The sequence below is a fragment of the Tasmannia lanceolata genome, unplaced genomic scaffold (assembly GCF_043159265.1).
Source record: "Tasmannia lanceolata isolate RefF3 unplaced genomic scaffold, GAP_Taslan_0.1 ptg000007l, whole genome shotgun sequence".
Lineage (NCBI taxonomy): Eukaryota > Viridiplantae > Streptophyta > Magnoliopsida > Canellales > Winteraceae > Tasmannia > Tasmannia lanceolata.
This window is the reverse complement of record NW_027518684.1, coordinates 13442162-13468798: the sequence shown is the minus strand read 5'-3', so window position 1 is coordinate 13468798 and position 26637 is coordinate 13442162. Positions and strand designations below refer to the sequence as shown.

The 26637-nt window shown below is 39.8% G+C and overlaps 2 protein-coding genes across 2 annotated transcripts; one reads left to right on the top strand and one right to left on the bottom strand.

Annotated features, from left to right (window-relative positions):
- The first annotated feature begins 13700 nt into the window (after positions 1–13700).
- LOC143881987 (serine/threonine-protein kinase SRK2A-like) lies at positions 13701–19402 on the top strand. Its single transcript, XM_077385354.1, has 9 exons — positions 13701–14179; positions 14270–14344; positions 14434–14535; positions 14638–14691; positions 14791–14883; positions 14978–15070; positions 16375–16479; positions 16556–16654; positions 18926–19402. Exons 1-9 carry the CDS (start codon positions 14060–14062, stop codon positions 19262–19264), a joined length of 1080 nt encoding a protein of 359 aa, XP_077241469.1. The 5' UTR covers positions 13701–14059; the 3' UTR covers positions 19265–19402.
- A 1368-nt stretch (positions 19403–20770) lies between these two features.
- LOC143881985 (ammonium transporter 3 member 1-like) lies at positions 20771–23705 on the bottom strand. The gene is made up of 3 exons (XM_077385353.1): positions 22872–23705; positions 21961–22246; positions 20771–21460 (listed from the first exon to the last, which is right to left on the bottom strand). Exons 1-3 carry the CDS (start codon positions 23520–23522, stop codon positions 20940–20942), a joined length of 1458 nt encoding a protein of 485 aa, XP_077241468.1. The 5' UTR covers positions 23523–23705; the 3' UTR covers positions 20771–20939.
- Positions 23706–26637: the final 2932 nt, after the last annotated feature.

The following is a 26637-nucleotide window of genomic DNA, read 5'->3' as shown; positions in this document are numbered from 1 at the left end:
AAAGCAGATGTCTATCTTATCAAGTAGTGATGAGACCTGCTACGTGTATCATTTAGAATGTATCACGATTAGAGGCTTGAGGTGAGCAAAGGAACCTCTTATAAAATAGGCAATATAATGATAATAATTTATAAATATGAGAATTTGGAGCCCTCTATCTTTCAGACAATGCTAAATATCTCTTTTGTCGTAGCCTGGCCAAGAGACTTGATGTGATTTTTATCAAATATAGTTCAAGAAGCACTGCAAAAACTTGATTTTTTATGAAAGATATTTTCGGCTTTTGTCTTATCCCATACTCATTAGGGGACCTTTTTATTATTCATCTCCTAGTTTCACTGAGAGAGTGATTGGATTAATTTGTTGGGAGAAAATCCAAAACCGGAACAGATATTTTTCCTAGTTTAACTCGTATAATTCCAAAACTCGACTCCTCGGGAGCCGACCCCTTTTACCTTGGTCTGAGTCTCTGTTTTTCCTATAAATTCAATCAAAAAGGACTTTTGAGGAATGCTCTCGGAGTGAGATGACTTTTTTAAAGTCATTTTTTCTCCAAAGTCCATGGCTTGAGAAAAACCCAAAACTCAATGTTTTCTTTCTATTATCATGAAAGAGAGAGAGACACTGTATTAGGTTGCAAAGAAAGGGTTTGAAAATTAATTTGGGTTTAGATCGATTAAGGAAACTATTGTAGTTTGTGTTTTCTTTCTTGGTTAGTGAATTCTTTTCCGGATCACCGAAGGATGTGAAGGGATCTCATAATGGAGGAAGAAGAATATGAAGAAGAAAAGGGGCTACGCTCAGGGCTCATGGAGTCTTTCTGGATTACCACAAATCCGTAATTTATCATTACTGTATATACACAGCATCACCGAAAATGGTAGAACTGTTTCCTATTAGGTCGCCTGTTGCTATGGCCCCTTTCCAACAGCAAATACGACTGTTATGGCTCCCTTTAAACCAGATGAGGCCATTTGGATACATGGATGTTACAATTCCGGGCCCACTTGGATACATGAATATTACAATTCTGGATTATAAAATCCAGGTTTTTCTGTGATTGCTATTTCATGATTATTTGATCGTGGTCTGGATTGCTTTTGTCCCTACAATTGTAGTTGACAATTAATTAATTATAGAATTTTAACTGACGTTGAGGTCTATATAGACGCTAGAAACTCCCACTTGAAGTAGACCTGGCAAAAGCGACCTGTGCCCGCGGGTCGACCCGACCCACCCGCAAATTTGCGGGCACGGGTCTGAGTTTTAGTGACCCGTCAAAACTAACCCGCGGGTGACCCAACCTGCAAAAAACACAGATCGGGTTGGGTCAACCCGCGGGCACCCGCTTTTTTAAGGGTGGTGATTTTGTTATGCTAATCTAGTTAGATGGCTTTTTTTTCTAATGCCAAGGATGGTGATTTTGTCATGCTAATCTATTTTTTAAGGGTTTGATGCCTGAATAGGTTATGGCTAGCACCATAGGTTGATCCCAACCCTCCGATTTGAATGTTAGAGGGTTGATCACTTGATCCTAACCCTCTATAGATCGGAGGGTTAGGATTATTGAAATGATTTTTGGGGCAACACCTATTTAGCCTGTGGGCCATCTAATGGACGGTTTGGATCATCCCACGGTGCCGGCCATACCGCCCTCATCAAAATCCAGTAATAACATTTCCCAAAATAAGCAACTGTTTGAATTTGCGGGTGACCTGCGGGTTGACCCAGCCCACCCGCGGGCCGCGCGGGTCACCTAAATTCTGACCCGCAAAAATGCGGGTCATTTCCTCACCCGACCCGTGTGACCCACACCCGCATCACCCGCGGGTTGACCCGGCCCGACCTACCCGTTTGCCAGGTCTAACTTGAAGTATAGGTGATTAAATAACACCAACCCTAACATCTTAAGCATTTGGATAATTGGTTGTTTCAAATGGTATTAGACCTATTGCCTCACGCAAATCCGAGGCTCAAAACCCCGCAACTCCTCGATAGTAAAAATGCACGTGTACGTACAGCCAACCCAAAAGAGAAGCCACATGTGCCATGTGTGGGGCCAACCCAAAAAATCAGCGGCCACTCATGATGGGGGAGTGTTGAATTAGATGAAGAAATAACGACAGCTCTGACGGATTAAGCTTTTGGAGAAATTGGATTTTTTGCTCTCTTTGGAGAGACTTTTACATCTCAACATGCACTATATTTTAGGTCCATTCATAATCAGATCGAGGGCTAAACTTATTTTCTTGGGAGGACTTTGCATCTCCAAATTTGGAGAGACTTATCATCCCTACGATAACTCTATTACCATCAATCTCACACACACACCCCTAAAACAACTACCCTCTTACTAGGTGTGATATTGTCAAGTATCTGATGAGTTATCCACATCAAGTTGTTTCATCAAATGATATGATAGACTCATTATCTCCCAAAGTCCTCAATGCACATGCCATGGGATTGATAAAGACACCCACCCATTAAGACATTAGTTTATATACAAAATTGAAAAATATAATTATAATTGGGAAAACAATGCAAGTAGCTAGTGTGCATGCGAGGATTGTCACGGGATGATCTTCATCAATAGCCATGATCGGATCATCATGGATCTTCGATCAAGGGCTGCTGGTCACACGATCCAACATTCATTAAAATACTAGACGAATAAAAAGCCCTTGGATATTTTCTATTGTTTCATATGATCCATCAATAGCCGAGGGTTTAAGTTTTTATACATCGCGGCCAAGCGTACATGCACATGGCTCTCGGGCTATTTTGATTGGTCAAGGTTCTTTTGGCAATTTCTCACTAGCAAAGGGATCTTCCTAACTGCTTCGGTGTGGTAGACTACATATATCCCTCAAGTCTCCTTCAACCTTCATCTTTCAAAACCAAACACAACAGATGTCGTGGTGTTACGTAGCAAACGTAATAGAGTATTGATGTTCACGAGAATTGCTACGTGTAATCTTTTCGAATACACACATATAGAATTGAGGTAGATTAGTCTTCATGATAGCAAAGGAACTTGGAAGCACTTAAAAACAAGAAAAATAATACATTATTAATTTATGAATTTGGAGAACTCTCTTTCAGACAAAATAATGGTGAATATCTCTTTTGTTGTAGCGTGGCTTGATGTGATTTTTTTTTTTTATCAAAGATAGTTTAAGAAGCGCCTGAAAAGCTGACTTTTATGAAATTAAGATATTATTGGGCTGCCCAGAAGATTGTGGCCAAGTCGTTGAGGCTAATGATCACTCGCATGCCGGAAGGCCACTGATCCTTCGGTCGATGGAAACCTCCATGGAAAGGCTATCCCTCACTTCAGTACCTGTCTAGATTCGGACGCTAGGTCTCCCATTATAGTTCTAGAGCTCAAAAGGAATTAGTAAAATAGCATGCTACATAGATAGTCATACAACTAAAGCCTCTCGGCTAAGTTATACCCATCTCTGCGTGGAGGTGGAACCAGGTTGAAACTATCCTGAAGGAATTAGAATCAAAAACTCCTAATGGAACTCACTATTAGAAAATTTAATACAAATAGAGACCTCTTTCTTTCACCTCCTGTCAGAACTTCAGTCCAAAGAAATAAAACCTTGACAGGAATGGCACCCCATCAGCAGAGCAAAGGATCCATCTCCTTTAAAAGAAAAAGAACAGGAGGTAACAGACCAAAAAGATCCATATCCAACTAGAATTCAACCCACAACCCCCCACATTCCCCTGAAGTATGCATTCTTGTTCCTAGAGGACTCCAAAGATGAGGACCCTGTTACCGACGATGATGATCATTCTCACCTAGATACAGAGGATGATGAAGGCGACCCAGAAGATCAAGACTCCAAAGCATCTTCAGAGAACTCATCTACTGGTAATTAATTGAATCAAAATACAGTTCCAAATCCCCAAAGAACAAGCAAAGAGCGACTTCAGAATTCCACTGTCAATTAGGAAGACAGCATCTTGGAGGATGAAGCATGATAGGAGTTGAGAAGAAAGAAGCACTCTCCCATTCCTCTAGAAGAATCCCCCCATAACAGCGGGGGGCAAAACACTGAGAACAAACCAACAACAGTTGACGAAGAGCCAGAGAATCAGTTGGTTGAGTCAGAGGATGATCGTCCTCCTGAAACATTAAGGGTTAATGTAGTTCTTGAGAGCCTTTGTGTTTTCACTTTTCCTTAGATATTGTATCTAGGGATTGGTCTTGTCTTTTGTTCCCTTGGTTTGTATCCCTATTCTTCTGATAAGGTTAGTGTTTTGTACACTTGATTGCAATATCTTTCACATTTTAATAAATCCGTAGGGGTCCCCGCGAAACCCCAGCTTACCTATAAAAAAAAAATTTATTGGGCTTTTGCCTTATTACATAGCTAATCTGTTTTCTAACGCTTGTAATGGTGTTTCTTACTGTCTTCTACTTTGACTAGGAGAATGGTTGAGAGTTTGCTTGTGGAAAACACAAAGCCCGAGTTCAGGTATGTTTCTTAGATCAATAATTAAGGAGAAGATTTTTCGGGGCTATATTTGCACTACCATGTTTTTATAACGGGACAAACTCACTTTGTCTTTTCTTTTAAGAGCCTTTCTAAAATTAGAATAGCCTTGAACGCTGGTTAAATAATAGAAGGCAAGGGGAGTTTGTCCCATTATCAAAACATGGCAGAGCCAACACCAGTAGCTGTTATTTAAAGAGTTTCTTGTTGGGTATATATAATATAACCCATGTATGTTCTAATATAAGCCCAATAGGTAATGGACCAGGTGTAGTGGGCCCATTTGGGCTGGAGCCCATTAACCTCTCTTAACCCTAGTGTATCTCTATATATAGGGGCTGGAGGCAACAAACTTGGTATTCCAAACTAGATACCTTGGGTGTAATGCTTTAAGCATCCAGCTTAAACCCTAATAACCCTTACAATCTTAAAGCATTATTGGTTTTAGGGTTTCATCAACGCCCACAAAAGGAAGAAGACGGATTTCTCCCACAGCCTCCATCTCTTTCTTTCACTCGACAGAGACTGATGTTCTTGCGATTTTTTTTTGAGAGAGAGAAGCATACGAAAGCATCAAAAACCCTAGCCGTCTTCTCTCTCTTGTTCGGATTTTTGGGCGTGGATTTCTACTCGTCAAAGATTTTTTTTTTTGGGCGTGTCTCTCTCGGAAACAACTGTTTTCGATTTGGGATTGGTTTAAACTTCTAAAGCTTTGGATCCCCATCACCGGATTCGACAATAATCACGACGGAAGTTTTTTGGCGTGGGTTTTGTCTGCATAAATATTGTTTTTGGCTGAGGGTTCTCTCTTGGGAACGTCTGCCTCTCTCTCTCTGGTTGGAATAAAACAATCGGAGGTTCTCTCTTGCCGGAGACTCGTTGCCGGACTCACTTCCAGGTGGGATCTCACGTTCAGAAATTCAGAGCAAAATAAGAGGACGTCTCCTCCATCTCTTGTCTTTGGGACACAAAGGAAGTTGGCCTCTCTCTACTGTGAGGATTTATTCTCCACAGAGATATTACTCTCCATCACAGCAGAATCGTCTCTGTTTTTATTGGGGATTTGTAGTAATTTGAAAAGAGAGAGAGAGAGAGGGTCGATCTCCTACCTTTGCTTGCCATCAGTTGGAACCCATATTTGGTTGAATCCTGCAGTTGGGTACCGAATCCTTCTCCTCTCTCAACCGAACCAAAGTGGGTTTGTTGAAGCCATTAAGTTGCAGCCCTCAATCATTTCATCACTGTTGCTTGTCTTTATTCACGAGAGGGGACGATCTCACTGTTGCTTATCTTTATTCACGATAGTGGGAAAGGACAAGGCCAATTTGTTTGGTTGCCTCCCACAACCGAAGCAGTTTGGATCTTTGGTGGAGTACAAATTCTTATTGCCGAATCTTGTTGGTGCAAATATTGTGCTGCAATTCTTCGTAGTTCGGTTCTTGGATTTTGGTTCGTGGAACGGGTCTTGGCGCCGTTCTTGGATTCTGGTTCTTGGAACGGTTATTGGAATTTGGTTCTGCGATTCGCCAATCAGGTGCACTCTTTCTAATTTTTAATTTCATCTGAAATATCCAATGGAAAAAATTTCTATGCCTTTTGAGATGGTCAAACTTCACTCCTTTGGTGGATCTGAGTTTAACTCATGGAAGCGAAAGACTCAATTCAGTCTCAAATATATGAATTGTTTTTACACTGTTTTGAGTACCTTTGCTGAGACGGATGAAGAAGTTGATGAATCTCAATGGCTTAGAGATGAGGATTTCTGCAAAGACTACCTGTTGAATTGTCTTTCAGATCGTCTTGCAGAAACCTATAGTAAATTTAATACTGCTAAAGCAATATGGGACAACTTAGATGCTCACTTTAAGAAGGAAGAAGAATTGTCCAAGACCCATCTTGTGGACAAATTCATGGATTTCAAGTTTCAAGAAGACAAGGAAATCACTCCTCAAGTTACTGATCTAGAGAATTTGAGATCTAAGTTGAATAATGAAAAAATAGCTGTCTGTGATTCGTTTCTTGTGGGTGCAATTATATATAAATTACCATCTGCATGGCATTCTTTCAAAACCGAGATGTATCGGAAAAAGGTGCAAGTGGGACTGGATGATCTCAAACGATTCATTCGAATCGAAGATGAGAATCGAGCTAGGAATAACTTGGAGATGGTTAGACAGCAACAGTCTGCTGCTAACGCGGTAACATATCCCAAGAAATTTCCTCGGAAATCCAAGTCACCTAAAAGTGAACATCCCAAGTTGGAGGCCAAAAAGACTATCTTTCAGAAAAAGAAGGGCAAGTGCCACAACTGTGGGAAATGGGGTCACTTTGCTGCAGAATGTAAACAACCTAAGAAGGCTAAATCTGACACACCACAAAAGGAAGCTCATATGATGGTGGGCAGTGCTGCGCCTAAGAGTTTTATTGCCATGTTAGGCAATGGTAAGGCCAGTACTTCTTCAGACTGGTGGTTAGATACAGGAGCCACCTGCCATGTTTGCAACTCAAAGAAACTTCTTACGGATGCCGTTGGCGTGAAAGAGACCGTTACAGTGGCTAGTGGAGCTGAGGCACAGGTGACTCACACTGGAACTGCGAACCTGGTCCTTTCTTCAGGTAAAATACTCACTTTAAAAAATGTTAAAGTAGTTCCTGCTATTCAAAAGAATTTAATTTCTATTAGTCTTTTAGACAATGCTGGCATGTGTTCATCTTTTTTGGGTGGTAGAATAACTTTAACTGTTAACTCTTATTATTTTGGCTGTGCTTTCTTAATCGATGGTATGTATAGACTGAGTTTAGCAAATGAAACCGTTAGTCAGGTTAGTTCCACTTTAATTGATCCTAAGTTGTTACACACTAGATTGGGACATGTGAACTATAGGAAAATGGTCACACTTGCTAAAACTTATAATATACCTTTAGATACATCGATTAGATTTGACAGGTGTGAAGTGTGTGCACAAACCAAGATCACTAGAAAACCTTTTCGTTCGGTTTCTAGGAGCACACAACTTCTTGAGTTAATACATTCTGACCTCTGTGACTTTAAAAGTTTCACTACTCGAGGTGGTCGGAAGTATTTAATCACATTTATAGACGATTTTTCTAGATATTGTCATATTTATCTCCTAAAATCGAAAGATGAAGCTTTTGATAAATTTAAAATTTTCAAGAATCGTGTTGAAAATCAATTGAACTTGAAAATTAAACGATTTAGGAGTGATAGAGGAGGAGAATACACTTTGACAGAGTTCAAGGAATTCTGTGCCTCTCAGGGCATAATACTTGAAACTACTGCTCCTTACTCACCTCAATCTAATGGCATAGCTGAACGTAAGAACCGGACGTTAACTGAAATGTTAAACTCTATGTTATTGACAGCTGGCATGCCTACTAGCTATTGGGGAGAAGCAGTTTTAACTGCAAATCACATCCTGAATAGAGTACACCACTCTAAGTTAACCACTACTCCTTATGAGTTATGGCAAAAACATCCTTGTAGATATGACACTCTTAAGACTTGGGGTTGTATTGCTTATGTGAGGATACAAGACCCTAGGAGACCTAAGGTAGGACCTAGAACAAACACTTGTGTTTATCTAGGTGGTGCAGAAGATAGTGCTGCTGATCGGTTTTTGGATCTATCTACCAATTTGGTTATAGAATCTAGAGATGCAGTATTCTTTGAGAATAAATTTCTCAGAGATCATGGTTTGAACCTACCTGGCGATACTGAGATGGTTACAGAATCGCATGTAGAGTTTGAACAGAATACTTCTGACACCTGTCCTACACTGATTTCTACATCAGAACCTTTAAGGGTTTCTACAAGAGATAGAGTACCCAAGAACTTTGGTGAGGACTTTGTGACCTACCATGTAGAGAATGATCCATCAACCTATAAGGAAGCGATGAGATCTAGGGACTCTTTGTTGTGGGCAGAAGCCATTGATGATGAAATGAGCTCTCTGCTACAAAATCAAACTTGGCAGCTAGTCGATTTGCCAAAAGGGGCTAAGACTGTGGGCTGTAAGTGGATTTTGAAGAAGAAACTTAATCCTGACGGATCCATAGCTCGGTATAAAGCACGTTTAGTAGCTAAGGGCTATACTCAAGTCAGTGGGATAGACTACTTTGATGTTTACTCACCGGTCTGTCATTTGGCAACGATAAGAATTCTTCTTGCTTTGGCTTCTATTGAGAAGTATGTTGTGCATCAAATGGATGTAAAAACGGCTTTCCTAAATGGAGACCTCACAGAGGAAATCTACATGAACCAACCTGAAGGGTTTGTCATGGAAGGTTTCGAGAACAGAGTTTGTAAGTTACACAAATCTTTGTATGGTCTTAAACAAGCACCTAAATTGTGGCATCAAAAATTTGACAAGGTAGTAAAGAGCTTTGGTTTTCAGACCAGTTACTCAGATAAATGCCTTTACTATCGTTCTGTGTCGAATAAGGTTGCGATTATTTGTTTGTATGTGGACGATATGTTGATTCTTGGTTCCGATCTCTCTGTAGTGAGTGACGTGAAAACCACTTTGGCTCAAGAATTCGATATGAAAGATCTTGGTGTGGTTGACACCATTCTTGGTATGAAAGTAAGTTTTGAAAGGCAAGGGATTACTCTTAGCCAAGCCCATTATATTGAAAAACTACTTTCTACATGGGGATACAGTGAGTGTAAACCGATTGAGACACCATTTGATTATACCAAGAAGCTGATCTCTAATGGAGGAGACAGTGTGAATCAATTAGATTATTCTAAACTGATTGGTAGTCTCATGTATGCTATGAGTTGCACTAGACCAGACATAGCCTTTACAGTTGGCATGCTGAGTCGTTTCACTAGTAATCCTGGCCATGAGCACTGGGATGCCCTTATGAGGCTGATGAGATACCTTAAGGGTACTCAAGGATATGCTCTATGTTATAATGGCCATCCTCCTATCCTGGAAGGGTATTCTGATGCATCATGGGGCTCATAATTAGGAGACAGTAAATCTACCAGTGGTTATGTTTTTACACTGGGTGGAGCCGCTGTTGCTTGGAAGTCAAAGAGACAGACTTGTATTGCTCTGTCATCTATGGAATCGGAACTTTATGCTTTAGCTTCTACAGGAGATGAAGCAGAGTGGATAAGAGATCTGATCATGGACATTCCATTGACCCATTTAAAGATTAACTCTTTAAGTTTGTTCTGTGATAATCAAGCTACAATTACGATTGTGAAAAACTCACTCTTTAATGGTAAGAGGAGACATGTCAGGCTGAAACATGCCACGCTGAATTATCTTCTAGAACAAGGTATTATCACTTTGGTTGATGTGCGATCGAAGGATAATATGGCCAATGCTCTTACGAAGGGACTGAACAAAGATCGAATATTCAAAACTGTGGGGGAGATGGGGTTAAAGACTGTGTAGACGTGTCTTAACCTACATTCCTATTATTTTGAATTTTTTCGAATCTCCCTATCTTGGCCAAGATAAGCACTTGATATGTTTCAATGATGTTTACAGTTATCTTTATGTCATTCCACATTTGATGACATGTCCTTCTTGGGAAAGGTTGTTTCATTCCAAACTTGATGATACAGCTTACCTCAATTTGGATATGATGCCTGTAACATTCCAAATGGAAACATGGAATGGTTCTTTGTAAAGAAACTGTTTAGGTCTGGTTCTTGATTGAAACTTGACATTGATGCTTATTGATATTGATATTTATTTTTCAGCCATTATGAAATTGTACTAAGTTCTTCTGGTAGAACTAGATACTTTTAGTAAAATACACAAATGATTGGATTCATTTTTTAATGAAATTCATATTTGATAATTTACAGGAATTGGCGAAAATGGAGGAGATTGCCTCAATTTGGATCTTGATGAGGATGACTTACTTGATGAGTGAATCCTTATAGCGCAGTGGAACTATTATTTTCTTTTCCGTTGATTAAATAGTTCACCTACATATAAGACTGCTTATGTTTGAGTTTAGATTATTTCTAAAACTCTTGGTTATTCTTTAAAGTATTTTTGTTTTCAGTTGGATTACAAATCTTTATTGATATGGTGATATGGATGATTGAATAATTTTGTTTGGACATCACATTATCTATCTATTGGATTGTGCTATACGTAGAACATAGGAGGAGATTGTTGGGTATATATAATATAACCCATGTATGTTCTAATATAAGCCCAATAGGTAATGGACCAGGTGTAGTGGGCCCATTTGGGCTGGAGCCCATTAACCTCTCTTAACCCTAGTGTATCTCTATATATAGGGGCTGGAGGCAACAAACTTGGTATTCCAAACTAGATACCTTGGGTGTAATGCTTTAAGCATCCAGCTTAAACCCTAATAACCCTTACATTTCTCTCGTAGCTGTGTAGATTGAGGAAAAAGATATGCAACGCACAAATACTCAAGATTCATGAGGTTTGATCTAGTTTAGGTAGGTTCCTAGAGTACAGCACCGACCGATCTCTCTCTCTCTCTCTCTCTCTCAATTGAAATGGGGAAAGGGAATGGAAAGGAAGAAAAAGGAATCCTTTCACCATCTCATAATTAAAGTAGCATAATCAATGAAATGCCTGAGTCATGAGAAAAATGATTCGAATCCCTTGAACTTATGGAAAAATCCAAATGCATTCAAAGGACAAGGGCCCATTTCTGAATGCCAAATGAAAGCAAACCCATCACTCGGATGACATTTACTACCTTGACCCAAATCTTATTCTCAAATCCTCCTAGTATTTGGGTTTAGCTTTAGTCACTAGAGTGAAGTGAATTTTCTATATAAAACGTATTTGCCAAACATTGCAAAACTGAACTTTCCAAGAAACTTTTACCCTACATCCAATCCCCCCTAATAAAAGAAAGGAGAATGATATTTCTACCCCTTCTAAGCATTTCCAACCTATTTTGCTTGCCTTCTCCTCTGGAAGAAAATGACTTCATTTTTGGGACAAGACATACAAAAGCTGATGGAAACCAATCATGTTTGGGAAGAAGCGAAGAAAATGGGGTAAAAATATTACTCCCTTCGGATCACGTGTAGCAACCATGAAAGTTTATTCCATGGAATATCCGTGCGCACAATTATGAAAGATGGTCTGGAAAAGAGGGAGAGAGTTTGAGAAATCCCAAAAATGGTTTCCATAGAATTCTCTTGTATGGTTTCCAAACATTCCTTGGTAGCACAATCACTGAACCTTAGGCCCTATTTGGACCGTAAGAAAAATATTTCTCAGGAAAAAATTTTCTTGGAATATTTTTTTGCCTCCTTGATTTAGAGGAACATGATATACTTATTACTTAGATGAACATAATTGTAAATTGAAGGTATTATACAAGATGTCACCCCCTACCTCTACCCATCACGCCACTTGAACACATGGGAAGCTTCCATTTTATTTCAATCTATTTAATTCCTTACACAACAAGCGTTACAATGATGTAACGAATCCCCATGAGTATACATTAGATATCGATTTGACGAGAAGAAAAATATTTAAAGAAGAGTCCGTCACCCGCTCTCCATGCTTCAATGATATGTTTATGCAAGAAGGCATGATGGGGCTGTAGATATTAAAAAAAAATAGGTCTGATGCTAATGTGCTATATAGTTCGCGCGTTTCACGGGGTCTATCCATAAGACACAGTTCCTACCATCTCCATCGTACACGTGGCATTTTTCTTTTAGCGAGCATGCACTTGAGGGAAGCGATACCCCGGAAATTATGGTTGACTGATGGAGTTTGTCAGATGATTAAGGAATATTTAAGGTAAAAAATAAGTAATTATCAAGATCCAATGGATACAAAACAAGCAGGATCATGACCGTCGATCTAGTAGCCCCACATTGGGATAATGTACTAGAATCAATAATTTAGCCTTTTTTTTTGGGTCGGAGTCCTAAAGTTAGATCATGGGGCTGGACTTGTGGTTGCAGGTCCAATCAATGGATCCGATCATTTCCATGTGGAACACCTAAGGTCTCCAATACGTAAAAGAAACTATTTTTTTAACATATTTCATCTACTTAACAAATCTATATGGATTACTTAATTTAACAAAGTGCTTTCCCCTTCAGAATATAATAATTTTGTATCGATCTATGCAAGTACTACTTTCTTAGCCTGTAAGCAACCGCATTTGGTGTTAATGTCAAAATTGAAGCTTAAGGTCCATTTCTGGTTTCTTTCGAGTAAAATGGCGTAAAACAAAGTTTACACCCATTTGAAGTGAAAAAAGAGTTTTTATATGATGCCCTATCGTGAGAATCACAAGGGCTAGGTGCCCTTGATTTTTCATCTGGTCAACACACTCAAAAAAAGTGCTTTGACCAGGGTTTTAAATTTCGACCGAAATCCAAAATTTCGGATTTCGGTGGGGACTGAAACCGGTATTTGGCGAAATTAGAAATTTCGCCAGGAATTTCGGTCCGGAATTTCGAACGTGAGTACCAAATTTCGACCGAAATTTTGGTTTTTCGGAAGTCCGAAACCGGTACCGAAATCGAAATTTTAAACCTGGTTTTTGACCAGATGAAAAATCAAGGTGGCAAACCACGTAGCTCTTGTTGCTTTGACGGTCCGGCATCATATAAATTTCTCGTTAAAAAATGGGCTTAAAATTTGTTCATTTTATGGAGCATAAGAAAGAACTATACTTTGCGGAAAATGGGAGATATAATATCTTATGTGCCCATAGATTTCCTACAAGAGGGCCCCGCCTATTACATAATCCAAACCATCCACGTGTCGGCCCTGCTATGGTGGACATCATTATAAATGTTGAACATGAGAGAATCATAACCTTATATACTTTGGATAGAATGGTCAGAAAATAAAATAAAAAGATAACATTCCGGATGCATCCAATAAGATTGGGTGGATCGTATGATAGATTGGACTCATCATGAACGGTTTTGATTGAAAGTTTAGTGGGCTCCATCTGAAATTGTGCATGTAACAGCTCGCGAAACTGAAGGCGTATAAGATTAGCTCTGGTGAGTGCATCGAATATTTTTTCCTGTAGAAAAAGACAAATAGAGGCTGTAAGCAAGTTGAAATTTCCTGTTTGTGGGCCCGGAATTAACAGTGGAAGGCCAAGTATGCCGCAAAAAGAACGAACATATATGGAAAAGAAAACAAAACGAACTACCTCTCTCTCTCTCTCTCTCTCTCTCTCTCTCTCTCTCCAAATGCAGAGATTCTTCCTTCAACCAGTAGTTTTTTTCTGGGTGCAGATTCCACATGCAACCTCCCTGTAAATCTCGCATTTTTTCCTCTAGAAAACCTCTCCATTAAAATAATCGCAATGTTCCTTTATTTCTCCTTCTTCTCTTCTCCTTTTTCTCTGTAAATCCACTCCTTTTTGCTCAGAAGCCTTTTAGCTTTGGAGATCTTCAATAGCTAGGGTTTCAGGATCCGGTGCCTCTATTTGGCGCTGATTTTATATTTCAGATGCGTGAATAGGAGTTTGAATGTTAGAGATCTAACTGTTTCGATCTCGAAGAATTGAAAAAAGTGAGAGAAATGGAGAAATACGAGGTTGTGAAAGATATCGGATCTGGAAATTTCGGAGTCGCAAGGCTTATGCGTAACAAGGAAACTAAGGAGCTCGTTGCTATGAAATACATCGAGAGAGGACTTAAGGTTCCCTTTTTTAATCTCCTTTTACGTTTTCCCTCTGTTTTCCTTTGATTTTCTGCCTATATCTTTCTTTAAATCGATTTTGGATTGCAGATCGATGAGAACGTGGCGAGGGAGATCATAAATCACAGATCTCTGCGGCATCCAAACATAATTCGGTTCAAGGAGGTGAGATTTTAATGTTTTTAACCTTTTTAGGCTTTTCTTGCCGAGGATTTAATGGCGTTCTTAGGTTTTTTAGGGTTTGAATTTTGTAGGTGATTTTGACTCCAACACATCTGGCTATTGTCATGGAGTATGCTGCTGGTGGAGAACTATTCGAGCGTATCTGCAACGCTGGGCGATTTAGCGAGGATGAGGTTTTTGAATATTTTCTTTCAAAAAAAAAAAAATCTGTTTTTTCTATGTTCTTTTTTTTTTACTGAAATTTTCTTCTTTTGTTGCATTTTCTTTAAATTTAGGCGAGATATTTCTTCCAGCAGCTTATCTCTGGCGTGAACTATTGTCATTCAATGGTAATTTTAATTCAGACAGAGGCAAGAAAATTCCATCTTTTAATATCTTAAAAAAGCTGGAATTTTTTTTTTTTGGTTTGTTTTTCTAATTTTCTGCAGCAAATATGCCACCGAGATTTGAAGTTAGAGAATACTCTGTTAGATGGAAGCCCTGCGCCTCGCTTGAAAATCTGTGATTTTGGTTACTCAAAGGTAGATAATTTTTCCAGATTTTTTATGAATTTATGAAATTAAAATAGAAATTTCCAAATATCTAAAAGATATTAAATATTATTTCTTTTTCCAGTCGTCTCTGCTTCATTCTAGACCTAAATCCACAGTCGGAACTCCTGCATATATTGCACCTGAAGTTCTTTCACGCCGAGAATACGATGGCAAGGTGTTTTATTTCTCTCTTTCCCTTTTAATAAGCTTTTTTTTAAAATATTTTGTATAGGTAATCTTGATTTAAACACTATGAAAAGTACGGTATGGCCCGCCCCATAGGATGATCCAAACGGTCCATTAGATGGGCCACAGCCTGAATAGGTTGTGCCCAAAAATCATTTCCATAGGATGACCCTAGCCGTCTCTAGATCGGAGGGTTAGGATCAACCTATGAAAATAATTTTTTGGGGCACAACCTATTTAGGCTGTGGCCCATCTAATGGACGGTTTGGATCATCATATGGTGCGGGCTACACCATACAAATAATAAAATGAGGAGTGCCCTCATCAAAATACAGCAGTGCTGATAACATTTCCCATCCGTGAAATCTGTTTATTTAATTCGTCGGTATTTCTGTGCTTTGTAAGCTATGTGTGTCCTTCCACCATACGCGTAGTACAATATGACTCCCTTTCATGCTTAGCTCATCACAATTAGTAATTCTGGCCCACCTCGTTTTTGGTTTCCATATTTTATTTGCTAGAAATTTTGAAGACGCTCCTGAGTTTCAAAGTCGCCGTGGATTTTTCTGAATTAGGTAGTCAGTGCACCTTGAATGGATCAATGCACCTGAGTGGGGCTCACATCGCCAAACTGTATGATTATAGCCATCCGATTATTAGATCTGGGGAAAAACAATGATGGCCAATGTTTCAGATTTAATTGGTGAAAGCAGAGTGATTGGATGTGTAGTAGGGTAGATTGATTTGGTGAGATCGATTTTGAGCCATATCCTATTACGATAGAGACGTGTGCCACTCTCATGGGATTGGGGTGGGTTATCAACATTGGATATTTATTAATTCTGTTCATTTCCACATGGAAAACACTATGAAAAGAATAGTCCGTTCTAAAAGTAAAGAAGAAAGTGAAAATGACCGCAATTTGGTCATTTTCACGTCGGGAGCTTCGACCACTCTCAATTGTTTTCTGGCGCACTTAAACAAAATGGATTTGTGTTTCTCTAGCAGCCCTTGCTAGAGAAACTATTGTAATAGCAGAAAGTTTAAAAAAAAAAAAAACAAAAGACTAGAAAATATTTAAATGAAATCTCCTATTTTTATACTACTGGTTTTCGAATCTAAGGCAAAAACTGGTTGATTTTCTTGGGGGTGCTGATATGACAACTTGGCAGTAATTGATTTATTCTGTGAGACGAGTCTAACCACATCCGAGTGCTGATTATTTTTATTACTATTATATTCTGATGGGATATTAAAAATTTGACGATTCCTCTATGGATATGCATTATATAGATGGCAGACGTGTGGTCATGTGGAGTCACTCTTTATGTAATGCTGGTGGGTGCTTACCCTTTTGAAGACCAAGCAGACCCCAAGAATTTCAGAAAGACAATCGGGGTAGGCCCCACCTCTCGCTCTCTCTCCCTATATTGGAAGTCATTGTAAGGACCGTATTTAACAAATTTTCTTGCAGCTAATCATGTCCGTTCAATACAAAATCCCAGACTACGTTCACGTATCTGAAGATTGCAGGCGCCTCCTTGCTCGCATCTTCGTTGCAAATCCTTCCAGGGTACGTATATGTCTAAATTTTAAACATAATGCGGGAATTACTTTAAAAGGATAGTAACGAACAAGCGTGTCACTGTCACCGACACGAGCACATGATATAGCATGGCCTAAAACATAAATGGTTTGGTTAACAAGTGAACCCACCATATGTACTAGGGCGGACCACCAAGGGTATTTATAATGTTCTAAATATAAAGTTTTCATTAACAATAAAGTACCATATAGATATTGATTTTCTTATAACTATCAAATATCGAGGTTTTATATGGTTGATTGGTTGCACATGTAAAGGTCGGAGAGATAAAACCCCTCAACCTTGAATATTTTTTATCCAACAAAAGCCCCTTTTTTTTTCACATTTTGTTGGATAAAAATAAACGGTGGGAGGTTTTCTCCCTCTCCGCCCATGTTTCCACACGATCGGCTGCCATATGAATTTCTCTTCAAATATCTTATTCATATGAATTTCTAATTTTCTTTTATAGCTATAAAATACTTTACATTCTTAAACTCTGCCTCATTTCCCTCCTAAAAATATAGTCATAAAAGGCATTTTTTTTCACGTATAATGTTCCCGCAGAGCACAAACCATTTTCTTTTACCTTAAAAAGGTAAATAAAGGGACGATGACCCAAAAAAAAAAAAAAATCCCGAATCTTGACACTGGAATGAATGATGGTTGGGTCCACTACAACCCATTTATGAGGGGAAATGATATATTTGACTTCTTTTTACTTGGGACAGCCCCCTCTAGTGTAAAAGAAGAGTAGTCATTAATACACTAGAGAAGGCTAAGAAAAGGGGGTGATATATCACTTCCCTTTATCAAAACCGGACAGATGCCCTTGTGGTGGGTCCACTGCAGTGAGATAGATGGCGTGAATCATGGATTGACAATCACTAACCCAACAAATTCCGTGTAGTTTGTTTGTACAAAAAAAGAAAAAGGAATTTACATGGTGACACTTTTTTTTTTGGTTATCAATCTCATCTTATGCTGTAAAAACATTAAGCCCCTGTTTGTTTGTTTGTTTTTTTCTTTTCTTTTCATTTTTTTTGAATTAAATTTTGAGAACCGATTGTGAGTCCAAAGTGAATGGCTCCTTTTATTAGACTTTATTTTCTCTAGCCGTTTGTGTGGTATAGTAACAAAACTGTTCCAAAAATGCTAAAAAGAAGGATCACTATTAAGTTCTATCCTAATGCGCACTTTTTAGGCCCCACTTGTTCCACGGACCTGATTGGGTCCACCTTGGGAGCACAAATCTGGCCCTTGGTCATTTTACCCCACATTGATCAGATGATCGTAGCCCATTGATCTATAATGACACCTTAAGGTTCTGCCAAAATAAGCTAATTGAATTGATTTTGGTAGGCCTTAATTTAACTGATGGAATGCCTGTTCCGAATTGGTCTAGGACATGTGGGTGGCCTCAGATTGGTCCACCAAATCATGATCTTGATGAGACAAATGTTGCACTGTGTGGGGCCCAATGTTGAAGATCAATTGGATTGTTTTTCACATTGATCATCCATTGGAGTCAGACTGTGAGAGTTTTATTAATGGTATTCTGTTAGGTACATGACCAATAGGCCAAAAGCTTCAAAGCTGATGGAACAGCATACACTTGGCCTTTAAACCTGTCCCATACCAGGCTTGGTCCCACCTAGTCCTATACTTAGCTAAGCCCCCATTCAGGACCGTAACATTCCACCTCGCTTCTTCATCCGCCGTCTTTGGCAGCCCACTATGTTATAGTTTTCACTCTGGCCCTTTTTATTTCCAGGTAGTCCTTTCCCAGGTCCAGGTTGCCCCTTCCACGGCCACCCTCTTTGTGGCAACTTTACTTTGGCGGCTTTCATTTTGGCCCTTTTTTTATCAGGTAGTCCTTTCCTAGTAACCCTCTCCATAGGTTGCCCATTCCGTGACTTGAACACGTGATATGGTGGCTGATACCAAATATTAGGTACCTAACCAATACACCAAAAGCTCTAGGGTTGATGGAATGTGTTAGGCTAAGCCCTTTAAACCTGTCCCATACGAGGCTTGGTCCCACCTGGTCCCATACCTAGATCGACCCGTAACACATTCACATGTTGTCAATTGTCAACTTCAGGTTTTTTGTATACTTGCTCAGGTTTGCGTGCTCTTGAATTCCATCTGCTGAACTGTAAGCTTTGTTTTTTATTTTTTTATTCAGAAATATATTCATCTTAATTTGTTAAATCAGAAGACGAACAGCGGTTTTGATTTTTATGTAATGAATTGCAGAGGATTGCAATCAGAGAAATAAAGAGCCACCCGTGGTTCTTGAAGAACTTGCCGAGAGAGCTAACAGAAACGGCTCAAGCGGTCTACTACCAGAGAGATAACCCAAGCTTTTCCCTTCAAAGTGTAGATGACATAATGAAGATTGTGGCTGATGCAAGGACTTTACCTCCATCATCCAGGTCTATCCGCAGTTTCGCTTGGGGTGGAGAAGATGAGGACGAGGAAGAAGAAGACAAAGAAGAAGAGGGAGATCAAGAGGAAGAGGAGGAGGAAGAAGAAGATGAGTATGAGAAGACGGTTAAGGAAGTTCATGCAAGTGGGGAGTTTCATATCAGTTAGTATTTCCTTTTCCTTTCCTTTTTCTATTTTTCTTATATTTATTTTTGGATTTTTGTAGGACTTTTTAATAATATGCTTGTGTTTGTATGTGTGTAAAATTATAGTTTCTGAGAATAAACTTAGTGTTGCTCTTGTAAACCTGTAGTGGGAATGTATAATGTAGAAATTAAAAAAAAAAGGACAAATAGGTGTTGGAAGAATGATATCTGCACTGCCTTGTTTTGATATTGGCACTTTTTTTATTGGCTATTGATAGAAAAAAGGATGAGATCACGAGAGAAGTGCCATCTTCAAAATTGAGGGAGTGCCGATATCAGTACAGCAACATATAAAGGGAAATGATATCAGCACAACCATGCTTTAATAATTGCACAAACACGAATACAAGCAGTTTGCCTTTTCCTTTTCCTTTTTCTTTTTAGCTTTTTGGGAACTGTAATGACCCTTGACAGCTCTTTAAATAATAAAAGACAAGATGTGTTTTTGTGCAATTATTAAAACATTGTTGTGCTGATATCACTTCCCTACAAAAAAAAACAGAAAAAGAAAAGGGAGCTGGTATTGGTACCCATTTCTTCATTCCCAGTTTCTTCTTAAGTTCAACTCATTGGAGATGTTTTCCTTGGGGATGATAGCAAGCCAAGCCAGGCTTTATGTAAATCTTGGATAGACTTGCTATCCTCTCTTCAGCAGGGCACTCCTTGTAGTGTAAAAGGTGTAGTTATAAATACACTAGAAGGGAGTGGGCCGGGGAAGAAAAGGGTGTGAGAATCGTATGAAAAGCCAGGCAGGGCCCACCTTCACGGATTCATTATGATCACCCTGTCAAACATATTTACCTCAAAATCCCATGCATTTTTGTTTCTAATAGAGAGCAAGAGTTTTTAACAGTACAAACATGGATACATGTAGACCTGGCAAACGGGTGGGTCGGGCCGGGTCAACCCGCGGGTGATGCGGGTGCGGGTCACACGGGTCGGGTGAGGAAATGACCCGCATTTTTGCGGGTCAGAATTTAGGTGACCCGCGCGGCCCGCAAACTCTTAAAAAATAGATTAGCATGACAAAATCACCATCCTTGGCATTAGAAAAAAAAGCCATCTAACTAGATTAGCATAACAAAATCACCACCCTTAAAAAAGCGGGTGCTTGCGGGTTGACCCGACCCGACCCGTGTTTTTGCGGGCTGGGTCACCCCGCGGGTTAGTTTTGATGGTTCACTGAAACTCAGACCCGTGCCAGCAAATTTGCAGGTGGGTCGGGTCGACCCGCAGGTACGGGTCGCGTTTGCTAGGTCTAGATACATGGTAGACGGGATCAGTAACCTTCTGGGCCACCATATGGATGGCCCACATCCCAAAAGTTGCACTGATCCCACGGCCCTAATCATTCGATCTTTGATCTTCTATTATAGATTAGAATGGGGATTGATTTCAGCAGCATTTGATGATGGTGGGGCGTCAAACTTCATTTCAAAGTTTTTAGGGATGACATCAAATGGGCCCACCTAACATCTCCATCGCCAGATCATCTTCAAAGAAAAGAGCATTCAATTTTAATTATGTCAAATTCACTAATCTTCATAGAATTCTAAGCAATCAAGGACTTATAATATATACACAACCATGTCCTAATTCTTTTACCGCCAGATTCTTCTTCTTCTTCTTCTTCTTGTCTAGACATTCTGAGCGACATCCCTAGACACCCTACCATGCAAAGTCTCATCAGAGAACCATCCATGCTTAGAAGAATCATATGTCTCACCATCACCCCACAGTGCGTAAGCTTCTTCGCCGTGTACAGCATCGTCCCCAATCAACAACTGCTCTTCCGGCATTCGCAACGGAATCACCATCCTTATAATCAAACAGATAATTGTGGTGGCAACGATATTCCAACCGATGATAAAACCGGCCCCGACAATCTGTTTGATGAACTGGATCCCCCCATCCCCACCATAGAACGCACCCCTCGAGTTGGTGACCGGTAAAAAGAGGGAACACAGCTCCGGCTCGGCAAATAGGCCGGTGGCGGCGCCTCCTAAGAAGCCCGCAACAGCGTGGGTGTGGAAGACACCAAGGGTGTCATCAACCTTCTGGAAGAGGGAAGAACGTTTATGGACAATCATCATGGTGAACCATGGGATACTACCTGATAGAATTCCCATAATTATAGCAGCCCAACCTTGAACAAGACCTGCCATGGATATACACAAAGAAACATAGTTACAAACTCAAAACTCCGTTTCTAAGTTAAATACCAGTAGGGAGATGATCGCCCCCTAAAGGATTATGCGCCCCACATTTAACGTGATTTGACGTCAAAAAGCGTTATAAGTCTGCCCACAATTCCGTTAAGACGTGGGTTGAAAAAACCATCTCCCTATTATACCATTATTAGAAAATAACAGTTATTGTAGTGTCAGGCACTGTTTATTTACGTTTCATTAAAAAAAAAAAATTTAACTCAAAACTCCACTCAGACCGATTCACAGAATTGGGAGGAATAGGAATCAGTTACATATTCCAGCGTGTGATTCCGGCAATCCAAACTCATCCTAGCTAAAAGCTTTTGTTTTGACTCTGATGCATTGCTTGGCAAATAGAATTATAATACTAATAGACCCTATGGGTGGAAATAACATTTTAAAATAAGAATTATAATACTAATAAGCATTATTAACATAAAAGACATACCTGCACCAGGGGTTATGCAAACCAACCCTGTGATCATGCCCTGAACGGCCCCGATAACTGATGGTTTCTTGAAGAAGATGACATCTAGACACGTCCATACGAGAATGCTTGTTGCGGCACATATGTTTGTGTTTAAAACTGCCAACGAAGAATCGATGTTTGCCGAGTAAGGATCGCCGCCATTAAAACCCGCCCAACCCATCCATAGTATACCGGCGCCTGCTAACATCAACAGAATATTGTTCGGAGGAAACCTTTCTCGATCCTTTGTTGTGCGTGGCCCAACCTGATCAACCATAACCCACAACAAAGATAAACACCTCTATTTGTAATCAGAGCTAAATAGGATGATTTTAATTTAATCTTATTTGCAAATAGGACATCAAGAACTCTTTGGAAGCACTTAACTATATATATCATTTCTGAGGCTATGTTTGTTTTGGATTTTGAGAACCAATTGTGAGTACAAAACTGATTTTCAGAGATATGTAGGAGATTTTATTTGATTTGTGGGCGTGAGGTCCATTATTTTTTAGAAAGTCCATTGACCCCACTTCTTGGGATGATCTAAACCGTTCATTTGACGGGACACGAAGTAAATAGGCTGCACCTAAAAAATCATCTCCATGGGATGATCCTAACCCTACGATCTGTAGTGGTTTCTACAATGTGTAATCCCTTTTCAGGTCAGAGGGTTTGGATCATCCCATGGTGATGATTTACAGAGTACTGGATTTGGATCATCCTCCCTGGAAAAATACTGGACTTTAGGTGCACAAATCATATAAAACCTCTGCAAAGAGACCCTAAAATTGGATTAGAGAAGCAAATCATAGGATTATTTCTACTAATTAAAATTTAAACTAGAAACTAATAACTTGAATTATCTTCTCAATTACACATCTACTAACCCAATAAGCAGCGACGAATCCAGCAATCCCCGACGAGAGATGAATAACATAGCCACCAGAATAATCAATCACTCCCCAATGAAACAAAAACCCACCTCCCCATATGCTGAACGCACCCACAGTGTATGAGAAAGTAAGCCATAGAGGCACAAACACCATCCAAGCCTTTATATTCATCCTTCCTAAGAGCGAACCCGCTAACAAAATTGGAGTTATGGCCGCAAAAGAACATTGAAAGTAGACCATAGACGCCATAGGATAATATGGTGTGATCATGGCGGTCTCTACGTCGCCATTGTGGTAATAGTGAGTGGTCACAGGCAAAGCCGCTTGTTTGATTAGGAATTTCTGGCCGAGGGCGGGGCCGGCCTTACCCCAGAAGGGAAGAAGCTTATCTCCAAAAGACATCTTGTAAGCCCAAGTGACCCAACATATCCATACGGCCGCGTAGGCGTATAAGGACATGAAGGCTGAATTGATAGCCCACTTCTTCTTGACAATGCCACCATAGAGGATGATGAGGCCCGGTACGCTTTGAAAGCCGACGAGCGCGGCAGAAATCATCTGCCATGCATTATCACCTTTGTTTAACCAGTCGGCCACTGCGGCCGACGTATTGCCTTGGTAGGCAACTGGGACAACACTAGCCATGAGTGACCAAGGCTATTGTTAATTACTACTACAAGAGAAAGTGAAATTCTTGTAATGGGGGAGGAAGATTGATTGAAGGAGGATAGAAGAAAGTTAGAAACGGAAAGTGGGGAAGAAAGGAAAGAATCCCATTCGCATTCGGGCTCTTTTTACAGTGGAATCCTTCATATATATATAGGCTGTCGTTTTGGGTGGGTTTGACGAAATTGGCTACAAATTGTTGAAGTTGTTAAGTTATTTAAGGCAAGGAGGAATGGTATTATTGTCATTTCACGTAGGGGATACGTTTCTGGATTTTCCTCCAGCTCAAAACCAGCTAGCTCCTAACCGTAGAGGAGACTTAAAGAAAATGTAAATATAGCAACGAAACTATTTGGGAAACTTGAAATAAATTTTTAAAAGCCGTGTTTTAAAAAAAATATATATTGTTAGGTCTCTTTATTTTGACCAATTGTATGGTGTGAGCCCTATTTTCTCAAAGAAGTGGGGTTGTCATTTTTCAATGATCCAAACCGTTCATCTGTTCCCATCATTGGGTGCATGGTTTTAAATTTAGGCCGAAATCCGAAATTTCCATCTGAAATTTCGAAATTAGTTAAATAATATTTTTAAATTATTACCGAATTTTGGCCAGAAATTTCGGATTTCGGTGGGGTCCGAAATGGGTACCGAAACCGAAATTTAAAACCTTGGTTGGGTGTGCCAAACCCACAAAAAAACTCCGAAATTGGAGGTATATGATTGTCTCATACATACAAGAGGTTTTTGGCATATGATATCCATTCAAATAGATGAATGGTTTGAATCACCAAATAGATGAGCTCCCAACCCACACTTTTTTGCTGCTATATTTTTCTTTGATAAAACACACATATTGCACCAAAAAATTCCTCGTTTATGTTTAGATTTAACAATTACTTCAAGCTGTCAACTGCCAACCACGGGTGTAAAATTAACATAGGGTGTCAAAAAATCTGTCGCGTTACTCGGTTTGGGGCATTTGATCTAGGGTGAGAAATTGGATATTTAAAATTAGTAGTACTTTAGATGAAATGGAAAACAAACTTTATTTTAGATAAATTGGTTAAAAACAAAATTCCCGTGTTTTACTATGTGATTGGGGCATTTTATCTTAGGGCACTTTACTTTGTGATTGGGGCCTTTTATCAACTCAAATAGACCTGGCAAACGGGTGGGTCGGGCCGGGTCAACCCGCGGGTGATGCGGGTGCGGGTCACACGGGTCGGGTCAAGAGATGACCCGTATTTTTGCGGGTCAGAATTTTGGTGACCCGCGCGGCCCGCGGGTGGGCCGGGTCAACCCGCGGGTCACCCGCAAATATAATATGGGATTGTAATTCTCATGATTTGAACAATTCTCATGATTTGACCGCACAGCAGAAGTTTTTCCAGTAATTGTCATAATTCTCTACATGTTGTTAGTATTTTTCTCGTAATTTTATAACTTCATAACCATTTATACCTAATTTTTCATTTCAAACTTTATAAACTCAGCTAATTTACTTTTGTTCTGTAATGATTACTTTTTTTTTTGTTTTTACTTTTGCTAGAAACCTTCGCCTCTGCGCATCTTTGCACGGAGTATTACCACATATGAAAAAAAAAAAAACGAAATGTTATCAACACTACTGAGGGCACTCTCACGTTATTAAAAGTATGGTATGGCCCACACCATCGGATGATCCAAACCGTCCATTAGATGGGCCATAGCCTGAATAGGTTATGCCCCAAAAATCATTTCCATAGGATGATTTCTCAAGTGCTGATAACATTCTTCGAGAAATTCTTAAAAATTACTGTAAAAATGCGGGTGCCCGCGGGTTGACCCGACCCAGCCAGTGTTTTTCCGGGTTGGGTTAACCCGCGGGTTAAATTTGACGGGTCACTAAAAGTCAGACCCGTGCCCGCAAATTTGCGGGTGGGTCGGGTCGACCCGCGGGCACGGGTTGCTTTTGCCAGGTCTAAACTCAACTCAACAAAGCCTTTGTCCCAAACTAGCTGGGTCAGCTAAATGAATCTTTTAGAAAAATTTCATGAAGAGGGTGAAAGGAATCTACCCGGCTCTAATCCCGGCTCTAGTTGGGTTCTTCTATGTGAATCATTTTCTTACATTCTACCCTAAGGTCATGTTCTCTGTTATGTTCTTAGCTATCAAGTCATTCCTCACTGACTCTACCCAAGTTGTTTTCGGTCTGCCCCTACCTCTTTTTACTCTATCAATTTGGCACGAGTCGCCTCTTCTAACCGGAGCATCGAAAGGCCTACGTTGGGTATGTCCAAATCATCTTAAACGGTGCTCTCTTATCTTCTCCTCAATTGGTGCCACCCCCACCTTTTTACGATGTCTTCATTTTTAATTCTATCTAACCTTGGGTGGCCGCAGATCTATCTAAGCATTCGCATCCTTGCTACACTCATCTTATGCACATGCTGCTTCTTGGTGGCCCAACATTCTGAGCCATACAGTATGGCTGGCCTCACAGCTGTCTTACAAAACTTTCCCTTCAACTTGGTAGGGATTTTACGGTGGCACAGAACTCCTGAGGCAAGCTTCTACTTCAACCAACCTGCCCTTATTCTATGGTTAACACCCTCTTCAATCGCTCATTCTTTAGGCCCTTTAAATGATATAATTAAATTGAGGGTGAGTATTATTCAATTTTAGGAGACTACTATGGAGGGTGAAATGACTTTGTGGAGTTTTCACATGATCTAAGGCACTTCGTATGTCTTTAATGGATCTTCACACGCTTAAATTCTCCACTTGATGTTTACTTTTTTGGCAAAATTCAAATGTAATGTAATTAAATTCAATTTAAGTATTATTTCGATTGAATTATGCGGAAATATGAGAAATGGTGAGGGTGAATACTTGGATGATGCCGATTGTCCTCCAATTTAGAAGGTGCCTAAGAGACTATTGTTGCTAAGATTGATGTCATTGGCAATAATTCATGTGCATGTATAACTAGGGGAGTTCTAAAGGACTCCCTTGCAAAACCAATTCATAAGGGTGCCCATTGGTAGGGGTGAAACTCGAGTCGGGTTGAGGGGCCTCAACCCGACTCGAAGAAGCCTTTTTTCGAACCCAAACC

Excerpts from the sequence above, each read along its gene's own strand:
- LOC143881985 (XM_077385353.1), bottom strand. The coding sequence starts at position 23,522 with ATGGCTAGTGTTGTCCCAGTTGCCTACCAAGGCAATACGTCGGCCGCA. Across the intron at positions 22,247-22,871 it reads GATTCGTCGCTGCTTATTGG|GTTGGGCCACGCACAACAAA; the intron begins GTTAGTAGATGT and ends ATGGTTGATCAG. Across the intron at positions 21,461-21,960 it reads TTGCATAACCCCTGGTGCAG|GTCTTGTTCAAGGTTGGGCT; the intron begins GTATGTCTTTTA and ends TATCCATGGCAG.
- LOC143881987 (XM_077385354.1), top strand. The coding sequence starts at position 14,060 with ATGGAGAAATACGAGGTTGTGAAAGATATCGGATCTGGAAATTTCGGA. Across the intron at positions 14,884-14,977 it reads GTGATTTTGGTTACTCAAAG|TCGTCTCTGCTTCATTCTAG; the intron begins GTAGATAATTTT and ends TTCTTTTTCCAG. Across the intron at positions 16,655-18,925 it reads TCGTTGCAAATCCTTCCAGG|AGGATTGCAATCAGAGAAAT; the intron begins GTACGTATATGT and ends AATGAATTGCAG.